This window comes from Cucurbita moschata, unplaced genomic scaffold, assembly GCF_002738365.1.
Source record: "Cucurbita moschata cultivar Rifu unplaced genomic scaffold, Cmos_1.0 Cmo_Scf00097, whole genome shotgun sequence".
Classification (NCBI taxonomy): domain Eukaryota; kingdom Viridiplantae; phylum Streptophyta; class Magnoliopsida; order Cucurbitales; family Cucurbitaceae; genus Cucurbita; species Cucurbita moschata.
Window position 1 is genome coordinate 338,104 of NW_019268613.1, and position 15,700 is coordinate 353,803.

At 36.1% G+C, this 15,700-nt stretch overlaps 2 protein-coding genes across 2 annotated transcripts in view; one reads left to right on the forward strand and one right to left on the reverse strand.

Moving 5' to 3' along the window:
* Positions 1-13,437, forward strand: part of LOC111439590 (ras-related protein RABH1b-like) — a 31,613-nt gene extending 18,176 nt beyond the window's left edge. Inside the window, exons 8-10 of the transcript XR_002709819.1 lie at positions 8,883-8,893; positions 12,737-12,741; positions 13,425-13,437. The gene's annotated coding sequence lies outside the window, so the exon portion shown is untranslated. The remainder of the gene's footprint in view (positions 1-8,882; positions 8,894-12,736; positions 12,742-13,424) is intronic.
* Positions 1,649-3,768, reverse strand: LOC111439594 (polygalacturonase-like). The gene is made up of 4 exons (XM_023077205.1): positions 3,292-3,768; positions 2,857-3,146; positions 2,356-2,584; positions 1,649-1,870 (listed from the first exon to the last, which is right to left on the reverse strand). Exons 1-4 carry the CDS (start codon positions 3,766-3,768, stop codon positions 1,649-1,651), a joined length of 1,218 nt encoding a protein of 405 aa, XP_022932973.1.
* Positions 13,438-15,700: the final 2,263 nt, after the last annotated feature.

The window sequence follows — 15,700 nt, forward strand, 5'->3', positions numbered from 1 at the left end:
AAAAAAAAAAAAAAAAAAAAAAAAAAAAAAAAAAAAAAAAAAAAAAAAAAAAAAAAAAAAAAAAAAAATCTCAGCATTGTGGTGGGGAATGCCCCAATTCGATGGTTGGGTATCGATTTCGCGACTCGAGCGCGTTTTTTTTTTTGCATGCATGCGAAAAAAATATTTCTCGACATTTTGGTGGGAATACCCCAATTCGATGGTTGGGTATCGAATTCGTGACACCGGCGTGGTGTCGCTTGCGTTCTAGGATGGTTTCAAAAAGCTGCTCCACAGGAGCTTTTTTTTTTTTTTGCATGGATGCGAAAAAAATATTTCTCGGCATTATGGTGGAGAATGCCCTGACTCGATGGTTGGGTATCGGATTTGCGACACCGGTGCGTTTTCTCTTGCGTTCTAGGGCGGTTTCGAAAAGCTTCTCCAAGGGAGTGTTTTTTATGCACGCATGCGAAAAAAATATTTCTCGGCATTGTGGTGGGGAATGCCCCAATTCAATGGTTGGATATCGAATTCACGACACCCGCGCGGTGTTGCTTGTGTTCTAGGACGGTCTCAAAAAGCTGCTCCACGGGAGGATTTTTTTTTGCACGGATGCGAAAAAAATATTTCTCGGCATTATGGTGGAGAATGCCCTGACTCGATGGTTGGGTATCGGATTCGCAACACCGGTGCGTATTCTCTTGCGTTCTAGGGCGGTTTCGAAAAGCTTCTCCAAGGGAGTGTTTTTTTTTTGCACGAAAAAAATATTTCTCGGCATTGTGGTGGAGAATGCACCAATTCGATGGTTGGGTATCGAATTCGCAACACCAATGGGTTTTCACTTGTGTTCTAGGGCAGTATCGAAAAGCTACTCTACAGGAGTGTTTTTTTTTGCATGCATGCAAAAAAAATATTTCTCGACATTGTGGTGGGGAATGCCCCAATTCGATGGTTAGGTCTCGATTTCACGACTTCGGCGCGTTTTCACGTTCATTCTAGGGCAGTTTCAAAAAGCTGCTCCACGGAAGCATTTTTTTTTGTACACATGCGAAAAAAATATTTCTTGGCATTATAGCGGGGAATACAGATAAATAAGCTAGTGAGAAGGATTTTAGCCTAGTGAGAAGGATTTTAGCCTAGTGAGAAGGAAAGATGACAATATATCATATACTCTCGATCGTTGGTTCATAACGTGAGATCCATATAGAGGCTCGTGGTGGCTTTTGAACCGTCCTCCTATGGAAGTTATTTGCATGGATAAATATTAAGTTGAACTCTTAAAAAACATAGATGACAATTTTACCCTATGATTTACTTATTTGAATAAACTACTGTATTTAAAATAATGCGTCACAATTAAAAAAGATTTATTAAGATCGATAATGATGTCCTTGACCAAATTAATAGTTACTAAAACAACTATACGAATAAGAGTTATTCTAGTATAATATTTTATTGAGATTGTCTCATTTAGTGGGAATACTTGACCTACTCCAACGGTTTTAAATCACTAAATAACATACTATAATAAAACATTTATTCGATTTTAAATTTTGTCAAAATTATTTGATTTTTATGGTAGAATTAGTAAATTATTTATAAGCGCTCTAGAGAATTTTTATTATCCTTTAATCTTAGTATCAACCAGTTAAGCCAAAATTAGATTTGCCTATGCTAAGCAACTAGAAGGTTCAACCACACCAGAAGTAGTTCCTTCCGCATTTTTACATGAAGCTTTAGCGATGTGATTCTCGTAAGTTAAGTTTATGTCTTTCAAGCTTAATCCAGTGCAATGATTTGTTGGACTACAATCAAAATTGATTGCTATTTCAGTGGCGGAAGTTCCCTTGATGTCTTCATATGTTACTTCGCTAACTTTAACTCCGGAAGCCTATTAGAATAAAGAAGAACAATCAAAATATGTTATGAAAACTGATAAACAACTGTAAAATTTTTTTTACCATGTAAACTTATTTTACTGAGTTACTCTCGACCTAAAATTTTTCATTCCATGAAACACTGCACTCTGATAGGTTTGAAATTAAAATTTTATAAAATTATATTATAAAACCAAATATTAGTTACGGATTCAATAATAAGATAAAAAAATATACAATAATAAGATAGAAATCACCTTAGAATTATGCTCAAAATCTGATTTTCTAGATGGTATATATAAGTTAGAGCTAACTATTTCCAATGATACGAGTTATTATAGATAAATTAAAAAATAAAATCATATGTGAGGTACCATCATCCCCAATTTTTACTCATAAAAGTGATTTAATGTAGCAGAAAATAATACTAGTAATTTAACCTTAAATTTTCAATTTTATAAGTAATTGGAAACAAATTAACATATATGAGGAAATATACCTGACCGGGACAGTCTTTAAGATGTGGACAATAGTTTTGATCAATTATGATTGGGTTTTTCACATTATCCATAATAATGTGTTGAAAATAAACTTTTGTAGCGGATCCATTGCTTGGTCGTCCCCAAGACTTAATCCTTACTCCATTCTGAGTCCCCGTGAAAGTAGATGATTTCACTGTGACGTTATGCACTCCATTCTCCTCAGCCTCCATCCCCAAGCTCCCAATGCTATAAATACATTCAATAAAATACTAAATTTTTTATGAGGTTTAATTTTTTCAATCCAACCTAATATATTTTATAACTATTTTAATCCCAAATAATTTTAAAATAATTTAAATCATTTTTCTCAAATTCAAAATAATTTTAGAATATATTTTTAATCATTCTAATTTCATTTAACGCTTAGTTTTATCTTTTAAAATTTAATATGACAAATTTATTTAAACCCTTTGAAAGAACATTTCTAAACATGTTCATCAAAATCTATTTCTAGCTACCTGATTCCATGTCCAGATCCACATGTAATACTTTCCATCCACAAGTTGGAGGTCCCTGGACCGATTGAGATGCAGTCGTCACCGTTGCTAATGCTCGAATTGAGGATGGTCACATTTGATGATTGTTGCACATGGATGCCATCAGTGTTTGGACTATCGCTTGCAGTGGAGACATTCACTCTTGTCATATTCACGTTTTGACACCGGTACACCACAATGTTGAACATTTGGCTGTTAATTGAAGATAATCCAATGATGTTCACGTTCTGTGCATCATTTATTTGAAGACTCTATCGATTCAAAACAACCAAAAGCAAGAATTAGTAAAAATTTAAATTAATATTGTAATTAATCAATTTATTTTCTTTCAACTTTGATGAAAAGAAAAATTTTCAAATTTTAGTTTTATATCTAGCCAATTCAAATTTTGCATACCGTGGCTCCAATGGGGCAACTCTTCCCTAAGTGTTTACAATTCCATAAGGTAGTTCCTTGTCCATCAATAATACCGCCAGTAATGGAAAGCCCATCTATATGACTAAACTCAATCCAAGATTTAGTTTTAGCTAAAACTTGAATGTCCGAGGATGCCACAAGAGTTCCATCTATGAGAACAGTAATAGCATTGTTCTTACAAGGCCCATTGAAGCTCACATTTCGAACATAAAATATACCCTTGGGAACGTAAATAGTGGCCGGTTGAGAAGAGTCACAGGCCTTAGCCCATGCCGTTTGGAGCACAGACGAGGCATCTAACTTTTCCTCGAGCATTGCTCCGAGACTAACAATATCGAATGTTAATCCAGCAGGTGAGGCATGATTAAAAACCAGAAGTAGAAGGGAAAGAAAAATATACAAGGTTCCAAGAAGAACCAAAGAAAACTTAATGATACCAGGGTTGGTGATAAACATGAGAGAGAAAAAGGAAGCAAGTGATAGAAAAATGGAAGAGTTGTGGAGTGATATTTATAGGTTAAAGCTTCCCCTTCTAACTCTAATTTTAACTCATTTGTCTCAAGTGCTATTTTATTTTTGTTCTATTTAACCATTATTGTTTTTATACGGTTTAACCTTTTTTAATTAGGTATGTCCCTAGATAAATCTCTACCTCGTGCCAACATTTTTAAATCTAAGTCTATCTTATAAGATAAGACACTCATTATCATTTACGGATTCGTTTCTCATTTTTACTATTATTAAATTTTAAAAAAAAGTTTTTTTTGTCAGCTTGATTTTATTTTTGTTTTAACTTAAAAAGGGATGGGGAGAATTTAACCAAAAAAACAGTAATTTTTCCGACCTATTATTTTCTAAAAAAAAATGTTTAATTTTAATTGTTTGGGTCAACTAAAGAACTAAATAATGTCACAATATTTATTTCATTGACGTTTTTATTGGGCTTCTCAAGGTCCCACGGTAAATATAAAAATTTTCTAATACTTAGGTGTTTATATTTTTAGATACTGATTCTATATCGATTCTCTATCATTTTAAAAATAATAAAACATTCGATAAGATAGTATCGAGAAAACACTATCACATATTTTTCATAGTATTTTTTATTTGTAGAGTGATGTAATAGAAAGTCGGAGACTTTTTATTTGCAAAGATGTCACACAAATAAAGAGAAGCAAAATTGTGTTGCATATTTGTAACTATTCAATAAATTTACAAATGCATCAAGTGTTTTTCTTCGTTCTCTATCATAAAGTTGTGCATAGCTCTAGAGTTGACCATTATGCTCTTGGGCGATCTATGGTTAACCTAGTCCTCAATGTACATAAGACCTCGTTCTTTTGACTCTTTTGTCTCTCGCACTCTTTTTTGGAAAGAAAATGTAACGATTCAGATTTTCCATTTTTGCCTTATTTGGTTGATTGTTATTTTTATTTCTATATAGGACAAGATATTATGTTATGTATTTATTCCCGTCGAAAAAGGTGCAATTTTAAATAAGAAAGTTATTAGAAATTGTAACGGTTTGAGTTTTTGGAATAAAATAAAATCAAATAAAAATAGAATAAATAATTAAATGTAATCTCCCCGAAAATCGAGAGATTTCCTGCGAGACTTTTGTTGCCTAACAGAAACATTCCTATTTCTCTAAATTTCCTTATCCTAAAATCCTAGCATGTCTTAGTGGGAAATGTCTTGAGATTAGTTTTATATTCCTATGCCCAACCTTTTACATCCCTTGAAAAACGATTCTCTCCAAACTTTCCTCCGGAACGTTGGGGTTGCTCTTCGGAGGAAGAATCGAGTGGAAGTAAGGTATTAATGTGTGGAAGTAAGGAATTGATGTAAGGATCATTGTGTCAAAGAAGGTTGACCATTGAAAATCGGTGTTGAGGACGTTGTGGAATCGTTGGCGTGTCGCCGGAATCGGGGAGGCGGAAACTAGGATTTCGTCGCTTGTCGGGTAAGGAAGGCGAGGTTTTTGAAATAGGGTCGAGCCGCAGACGCACACCCAGCAGCTCCGGCAGCTTCGCACGCGTACACAGTGCGGGTCGGCTCGGTTCTGTCAATTTCCGCAGCTCGACTTGGTGGCTTAGTTGGCCGGCTCGGCAACTAGGCTTAGCGGCAAGGTATCACTATAATATATCGATTTCAAGGTTTTTGGCCCTTCCGAAGCTGTTTCTGCCCTTATTTTTACCATCCGAGGTCAGTATGGTTCCTAAACGTTAAAGACAGTTTAGATCAAGGGTTTATTTTGATAAATAGCATGAGGTTTAGCTAGGGTACCTTATGAAAGGTTCTAAATTTTTATGTGGTTATCATAGGATGTATTTAACTGCTGGGATTAGCTCGTTGTGAGTGACTTCAACCAAGACCATCGAGGTAAGTGACCTTACTGTTGGAGTTAGCTTACTACGTGTTGTATGATGGTGCGTGCCCTGTGGCCCCTGCATGTACCATATTTATGTGATATGACTATGTGATGTATAGATTGTAGATTGTGTATGTTATGTGATGTATGAATTACGTTGACTGTTGACTGTTTATGTTATGTGAAGTTATGAATGAGATGTTAGTATTATATGTCATGAATATGTTGATCGATGTCATGGATACACGTAGAATTATCGAGTCGTGTCATGAGATGTTTATGCAACTGAAACGTACCTTCATGCTATGAATTATGTAATGTTATGTAGTATGCCATGTAATGTGGGTCATGTGAGACGCCATGTAATGTAAGAAACGTATATGCGATGTTAGCACTGCTTATGTAATGCCATGTTAGATATGTTAAGGGACCTCATGCATATATGTATGTCACGTGCATCGGGATTCTTCCCCTTTATGTTACGAAAGAATGAAATACGATATTTATGTTCGCCATGATATCATGCGGGCCCTTTTCTGTTCTGTGGTGTCCGGCTACGTGTAACACGTTGTGCCCAACCAAGTCAGGCCCAGGGGGTATGTTTACGAGCCCGCTTGGTGGGTTCATGTACACGTACATGGGCCATGTGTGAAGGAGTACCACACATCCAACCCTACCCGGAATAGAAAAGTGCCCAAGGCTATGAAAAGTTTATGAAAAGTTAGGTCTCGCTCATATGTTGCATGTGTTTGCATTCCTAACCCCAACAATGGGGTGACTTACTGAGTATTTCATAAAATACTCAAGCCACGTGCTACCTACATTTTTCAGGTAAAGGCAAGGCGCCAATGTACGATTGACGGCGGAGCTGAGGACACCATGGAGATTGGAGATAGGATGTTTTAGGAGTTTACTTTTATTAGACTGTTTTAAGTTATAGCATTGAGTATTGTTTTATTTGGATTTATTTTGAATTCAGTATTGAAGGTTTATTTTCGGAGTTTAGGTTTTGTTTTGGATTCATGAATCTTCATGAAAGACTCTTCCAAAGTTATTTATGATGAGCTTCCGCTTAAAGAGATATGTATACATGGGTGACGTCACTGATTAGGTTAAAGAAAATGAGGGGCGTTATAGAAAATAAGTACTTTAAGGCCCCCAATGTCGGGTTTTTGACGCTTTGCCTTGGAAGGCATGAAGATCCACCGTTTGTGGGTATTTAGATTCTCGATAGACCACCTTGTATATGAAGTAGGACGAGGACCATTGACTTTAGTTGTTCTGGTTGTGAAGTCCTTGTCATGGGTTTCTCCCTCTGTTTTTTAAGGATTCATAGTCCCCCTCTCCTTCAAGTCTCCCCATTTATGCTTAAAGTCTTATAATTAATTATTTAATAATTCTTTTATTCATAATTTTATATTATCCCTTGTATGGAAAATCCAAGGTGTCACGACACGAATTCTGAGACTTTGAAACTCGGATCAAAAGTAAAAAGATGAAAGCGAAAACAAATAAAAATATAAGTAAAATAAAATAAAATAAGAAAATGCATAAAATTAAAATGTAATTAAGTTAAACAATACCACATTAAAATACAATTATAATACTTTAGATTTATTACAAAGGGAAAATGGATTTGGATACAACTAAAAAATGAAATATAGAAGATTGAAAAACAGAAAGAAAGACTGAAGTTCCACAGCGACCCCCTCTCTGACTGCATAGCTCTCAAGCGCTCCTCCACCTTGACCGGCAACCTGCGAATACCTGAAAAAGAAAGGAAAATGGGGTGAATTTTTAAATATACCTAGTAAGTATCCTGCTTGTAGGAACAACTTAGGTAGAGTAACTAATCTTCGATCTCTACAAATTGATTAGGACTTGCCCAGTTATTTTTCGGCAGACATGTTTATGTACTACGATTCAAGGAGTCAACTTGGCTCTAATACCACTTATCACAATTACACTTTCGTGGAGCGGGATAGAGATTTTGCGACACTTATTCTAACCCGATGAACAAGTCAGCAGTATGAAAATCGTAAGTCGTAGACAATTCGGACATTTGATCAAGCCTTGGTCATGTTTGAAAGAAAGTGTTTTAGAAAATGTAAGCGAGAAAATGCATTGATTTATTTATTCATTTTTTAAGAAAGCAATGTTATAGGCTAAGAAAATAAGCAATAACCACAACTTTGCTAACATATAACCGAAGTAGGAAGAATTGACGACTAGTTTCATCACCCTATAATATATTTTAGAGCATTTTAGCCCTGGCGGGTGTAAACATGATTTTGTTGACAGGTGATGCCCCCGTACTAACAGAACTAGAATAGTGAATGCCTATCTAACATGAAAGCAAGTAAAAGGATTTGGAACGGACTTGCTGTTGTGGACAATAAGTTCTGGACAAGCATCACTCGGACATCTGACACGCGACCGTAAGCAACACGCCTTGAAAAAGAATGACCGTGACACCTTGCAACACTTTGCCTTGACAAGGTGTGTAAGCTGTAAGGTTAGTAGGCATGATCTCACTCTTTATGTGAATTATATGCATATGTTAATTATGTCTTATGATCTAATTAGGTTACAATCGGTTACAATACCTAATAACTTAGATTCTATTGCATGATGATAGATTATGTACCCTAAAGTCTGAAGTGGTACTTGACGAGGTGGTAGAGAAGGTAGAGTCTTGATTGAAATCGACCTTGTTCAAATTCCTTATAAGGAAAGGCACGCTAAGAACAAGTGTTGGAATAAGTGGATACCAAGACGCTACAATCTATGATCTAGGCCACTAAGGTAAACTAGGGTAACATAAAAAGTGGGGACAATGTAAGAATATCTTGGGCATTGAGAGTTTTGAGATTTATGCCATAAAATCTGGTAATTAATTGTTTAATTTTAGTTATAACTTTGATTATTTTATTTAAAATTTAATATTATTCATGGTAGGAAGATTCCTAGGTCATTGATGTAATCTTAAACAATATGTGGTTGACATACAAGAGGATCATGTTTAAGTAATATCTTAAAGGGTCTATAGTATATGGATAAAGTTTGATCTCTTATTCTTATAACATTATTGATACTACTTAGTTTGTAATTGTTACAAATGATTATATCCAAATCGTTTATGTTTGACATGTGACTGAGTGTATCATGTTAGATTATGGAGCCTGCTGCTTATTTATAGCTTGGTCAACGGTTATATCCGGTAAAACTATATTTAGTAAAGCTATATCTGGTAAAGCTATATATGGGTAAATAGCTATATATAGTAGATGGTTAAATCTCGTAAAGCTATATATAGTAAATAGCTATATATAGTAGATGGTTAAATCTTGTAAAGCTATATATAGTAAACTGAATAGCTCTATCCTATTCTTTGTGTTCATCTAGATCGAGTGTGTGCGTTGTTGTGCGATCCTAACAACTGGTATTAGAGCTAGGTGAAATTCACCACGATCTGTGAAGATGGAAAGTTCAAAGATTGGAATTGAGAAGTTCGATGGATTCGATTTCGGTTTCTGGAAGATGCAGATTGAAGATTATCTGTACCAGAAAGATCTTCACGAACCTCTGTTGGGGGTGAAGTCAGATACCATGACCACGGAACAGTGGAAGCTCAAGGATCGACAAGCCTTGGGGCAGATCCGGTTGACGCTATCCAGAAACGTGGCGTTCAACATTATCAAGGAGAAGACAACGTCAGATCTATTGAAGGCGCTGTCAAAGATGTATGAAAAACCATCGGCTACGAACAAGGTGTATTTGATGCGGAGATTGTTCAATCTACAGATTTCTGAAGGTGGACCTGTTGCTGATCATATAAATGAATTCAATATGATCATAAGTCAACTGAGTTCGGTGGAAATTAATTTTCAAGATGAAATTAAAGCGTTGATTTTGATGTCATCCTTACCCGAGTCATGGGATACTGTTGTTGCCGCAATCAGGAGTTCCCGAGGATCTGATAAACTGAAGTTTGGTGAAATTCGAGATGTAGTTCTCAACGAAAGTATTCGCAAACGAGAAACTGGAGATTCATCAGGCAATGCTCTCAGTGTTGATCGAAGGGAAAGAAGTAAATCAAAGAGCTCAAACAAACATAGGCGATCAAAATCAAAGAATCGAGAAAAATCTCCAAATAGACCAAACGTAACGTGTTGGAATTGTGGAGAAAAAGGTCACTTTCGGACAGGTTGTACAAGACCAAAGAGGAAGCAGAACCACAAATCTGGAGATGATGATGATGATTCTATAAATTCAGCAAAAGACATTGGGGATTCTCTAATCCTCAGCGTGGACAGTTCGATTGAATCCTGGATTTTGGATTCAGGTGTATCTTGCCGACAACAAAGATTTGGAGATTAAAGAAAAAGGAGATGTCTGCATAAAAACTCCGGCAGAAAATCAGCGAACATTAAAGGATGTCAGATATATTCCTAGTCTAAAAAAGAACTTGATCTCTATTGGTCAGTTGGACAGCACAGGTTATGCAACAAAGTTAGGGAAGAGTTCGTGGTAGATTATGAATGGGGCTACGGTGGTAGCACGTGCCTCAAAATCTGGAACCTTATACACCACTGCAGGGTGTATGAACATAGCTGCTGTTGCTGAGAGTGCTTCAAATTCAAGTCTACGGCACAATAGACTTGAACATATGAGTGCGAAAGGAGTTTTAAAAGGTCTGAAATCTATTGATGTGGGTCGTTGTGAGAACTACGTTATGAGCAAGCAAAAACGAGTTAGCTTCACAAGAACCGCCAGAGAATTGAAGAAAGTGCGGTTGGAAATGGAACCATATGTGGAGCAAGGTTCGATGAAACAAGTAGAAGTTGAGCTTGAGTTGAAGGAAAACTCACTTAGTGATGTTGTAGCAGATACTCATGAAACTCCTAAGACTACTGCTGAGGAACCAGATGTGGAGCAAGGTTCCAAGACCACGAAGCAAGTGGGAGTTGAGCTTGGGTTGCAGGGAAACTCACCTAGTGATCTTGTAGCAAATACTCAAGAAACTCCTAAGACTACTGTTGAGGAACCAGATGTGAAGCAAGGTTCCAAGACAACAAAGCAAGTGGGAGTTGAGGTTGAGTTGCGGAGAAAATCACCTAGTGATCTTGTAGCAGATACTCAACAAACTCCTGAGGTTGTTGCGAAGGAAGCAACAATGGAGCAAGTGACACCTGAACCGGTATTGAGAAGATCATCCAGTACTATCAGAGTACCAGATATGTATGTACCTTCATTACACTATCTGTTGCTGATGAAAGGGAACTACAACCCTTTGAGGAGGCCCTACAGTTGGAGGATACAACTAAGTGGGAGCAAGCCATGGATGATGGGATGTCTAGGCTTCAAAAATGCGTTGTACTAAGGCTGAGTATGTGGCAATAGCTGAAGCTGGAAAGAAGACGATATGGATGACTTACTATCTTGAAGAATGGGTAAGAAGTAGCACGAAGATATTCTTTATAGAGATAGTCAGAGTGTCATATAGTTGGTAAAGGAACCCGGTCTATCATTTAAAGAGAAACACAGAAGATGATACCATTTCACTTGCAGGTTAGTGAAAGATGGTGATGTGTTTGGAGAAGATAGAGGGTGCAAAGAATCTAGCAAACATGTTGACAAAATGTGTTGATGTTAGAATATTGAGGTTGTGCAAAGCCTCAATTGATATGGTGCCATGAAGATGCTCATGGTCGTATATCTGGTAAAGCTATATATGGTAAATAGCTATATATAGTAGATGGTTAAATCTGGTAAAACTATATATAGTAAATAGCTATATATAGTAGATGGTTAAATCTGGTAAAACTATATATAGTAAATAGCTATATATAGTAGATGGTTAAATTTGGTAAAACTGTATATAATAAATAGCTATATATAGTAGATGGTTAAATCTGGTAAAACTATATATAGTAAATTGAACTATATATATATATCTCGTCCGGTAGAGGTTTGAAAATGGAACTTTCTATTCTCTGTATTCTCTCTTACTGTACATACTTGAAGTCATCAATATATAAATCCTTTAGCCAGAGTTCTCCTTGCAATTTTCTCTATCCTGTTCTTTGTGTTCATCTAGATCGAGTGTGTGCGTTGTTGTGCGATCCTAACATATCCTATACAACAAAGAGTTTGTATAAGACTAGACCACGAAAATATTTTTTTATGTGTATAAATTCATTAATCGAGAATATTAAGATTTTACAGGATGATCATATGCGACTCGATCTTATTCCTAAGTGAGTTATGAACTCCTGCCTGTGAGGGTTTTAATTTGCATGGGCGAGAATGACGTTTATAGCAAATTTAATGTCTACTATTTTGGGGACTCGACCAAATAGGGAGCTGGAAATATAATTTCACGAGATGAAATTCACTCATTCCCATGTAGAATAAGTAGATGAGTAGTTCCCTTAAAGTTTCCTGAAGTGTTGATTTCGGGACTTGAACAATGGAGCCACACTCTCTCATCGACCCTCGAGGAACTTTGTTTATGGTTGGATCATAAATAAATTGTTCATGAGAGAGTTAGTGACACTTTAGGCATTGAGAAATTACCAACAACTAGTGAAGGATGAACTTGCTTGTAATAATAATATAAATGGTCGGGTTGAGCCAAAAAGTATCTCACACTTTCTCCATTCAAGAAGTCTCTATAAAAATCTCCTTTAACAGCCCTTGCAAATTTTCTTTCAAGAAGCTCCCGCAAGCCTTGACCATGTGTTAGATTCATAACGAGAATAATTAATAGATGAGATTCAAGTATTGGAGAAGCTAGAGCAAGTAGATTAAAGATCTGCCAGAACTTTCTCCATATTTCTTCAATGTAGTTTGTTTAACATTTAGTTATGTTTAATTCTAATTCTAAGTAAGATCAAAGTCAATTCTAATACTTCCGCTGCGCTAGTTACACATTTATTTTCAACAGAAAGATCAGCAAGACTCTTAGAAGATTGATCCACTGGCATTTATAGGGAAGAGCATAATCTCAACTCGTCGAATAAGAGAAAGATCTAAACACAACATACTCAGCCTCAGTACAACGCATATTTGAAGCCTAGACGTCCCATCATCCATGGCTTGCTTCTACTTGGTTGTATCCTCCAACTGTAGGGCCTCATCAAAGGGCTCTGGTTCCCTTTCATTAGCAACAGATAGTGTAATGAAGGTACATACATATCTGGTACCTGATAGTACAGGATGATCTTCTCAACACCGATTCAGGTGTCACTTGCTTTACTGCTGGTTCCTCTACAACAACCTCAGGAGTTTGTTGAGTATCTGCTATAAGATCCCTAGGTGTTTTTCTTCACAACTCAACCTCAACTCCCACTTGCTTTGTTGTCTTGGAACCTTGCTCCACATCTGGTTCCTCAGCAGTAGTCTTAGAAGTTTCTTGAGTATCTGCTACAAGATCACTAGGTGAGTTTTCCTGCAACTCAAGCTCAACTCCCACTTGCTTCGTGGTCTTGGAACCTTGCTCCACATCTCGTTCCTCAGCAGTAGTCTCAAAAGTTTCATGAGTATATGCTACAACATTACTAAGTGAGTTTTCCTGCAACTCAAGTTCAACTCCCACTTGCTTCGTCGAACCTTGCTCCACATATGGTTCAATTTCCAATCGCACTTTCTTCAATTCTCTGGCAGTCCTTGTGAAGCTAATTCGTTTCTGATTGCTCATAACGTAGTTCTCACAACGACCCACATCAACAGATTTCAGACCTTCTAAAACTCCTTTCGCAGCTAGCCTCTTCATTCCTTTCGCGCTCATATGTTCAAGTCTATTGTGCCGTAGTCTTGAATTTTAAACACTCTCAGCAACAGCAGCTATGTTCATACACCCTGCAGTGGTGTATAAGGTTCCAGATTTTAAGCCACGTGCTACCACCGTAGCACCCTTCATAATCTTCCACGAACTCTTCCCTAACTTTGTTGCATAACCTGTGCTCTCCAACTGACCAATAGAGATCAGGTTCTTTTTTAGACCAGAAATATATCTAACATCCTTTAATGTCCACTTAAAATACAATAACTCTAATCTCCAAATCTTTGTTGTCGGCAAGATACACCTTCTCGAAATTTCCAGACTTGAAATTCCGAAACAACTCTTTATTTGGAGATGAATGAAAATATGCACCTGAATCCAAAATCTAGGATTCAATCGAACTGTCCACGCTGAGGATTAGAGCATCCCCAATGTCTTCTGCTGAATTTATAGAATCATCATCATCTCCAGATTTGTAATTCTGCTTTCTCTTTGGTCTTGTACAACCTATCCGAAAGTGACCTTTTTCTCCACAATTCCAACACGTTACGTTTGGTCTATTTGGAGATTTTGACCGCCCATGTTTGTTTAAGCTCTTTGATTTACTTCTTCCCCTTCGATCAACACTGAGAGCATTGCCTGATGAATCTCCAGTTTCCCGTTTGCGAATACTTTCGCTGAGAACTACATCTCGAATTTCACCAAACTTCAGTTTATCAGATCCTCGGAAACTGCTGATTGCGGCAACAACAGTATCCCATGACTCGGGTAAGGATGACATCAAAATCAATGCTTTAATTTCATCTTCGAAATTAATTTCCACCGAACTCAGTTGACTTATGATCATATTGAATTCATTTATATGATCAGGAACAGGTCCACCTTCAGAAATCTGTAGATTAAACAATCTTCACATCAAATACACCTTGTTCATAGCCGATGGTTTTTCATACATATTTGACAGCGCCTTCAATAGATCTGACGTTGATATGAACCAAGAGACATCAATCATACAATATACTTCAATGAAGATGTGAAGAAAATGTTGTCAAAATTATCAAAAAATGTTTCAATTTATGCTACATTGAAGAAGAATAAAGTTTGATTGTTGTAAATTTTGGGTGGGTTACAATTTAGACTAATTTAGAGTTATTGTATTTTAGGACTTTTTATTTCATTTAGGTTACAATTACCTAATGGCTAATTATGATCATTAAGTATGAATGTTACAACTCTTGAAATGCCTTCAATAGTTTCATTTTTGAGGCTATATAAAGCCATGTATGTTGGATTTGTAAGTAGACTTGGAAAATATATATAAAAGAAGCATTTGTGCTTTCTTTGGCCAATGGCTAAGTTTATTTGCAATTCTATGTAGTTTAGATTGCATGTAGAATCATTCAAGCTCGACATGATCAATCTTGCTTGTGGAGTGATTCGAATCTCAAACAATGTTCTTGCCTTGAGATATTCGATCAACAAGGTAATTCGAATTTTATTCCCCTTGTATTGATTCCTTATCTTATCATTAATGATATGAACCAAGAGACACCAATCATACAATATACTTCAATGAACATGTGAAGAAAAAGTTGTCAAAATTCTCCAAAATTCTGTATTCAACCAAAATTCTCCAAAAGGGTATCAAGAAAACAAAGGTTTTTTTCTGTATTCAACCAAATTTCTCCAAACATGAATATTACATGCATCTAAATAGGCCCAAAAAATAACCCTACCAAAATAAAGTTCAGCCACCAACCACTGATAAATGCTATTAAATAAAAATTAAAGAATATAAGGCAATTCATACAAACTATTAATAAATGCTATTAAATATAAATTGAAGAAAATAAGGCAATTCATACAAACTATTAATAAATGCTATTAAATATAAATTGAAGAAAATAAGGCATTCATAAATTGTCTTAATTGGTAGTTCAATTACCAAAGGCAAGTCTTCTAATCATTTTCCAATGTCAACATCTCCATTATTTTCTTGATTTGATACTTGAATCTTCTTTGTATTGCTTCTTGTAATTGCTCGTTTGGGTACATGGAAGTGATCAGTTGTTGGATTCATATCACTGAGGATTAGTGTTGCCTTATCAGTTTGGTATTAGAGCTAGGTTGCATTTTGTGGTCGACTCTAGAATTGATATTATCTTTAATTTCCGCTATTGTCCATCATTCTTCATTATCTTTTTATTTTGTTCTTAGCATCCTCTTAAAAA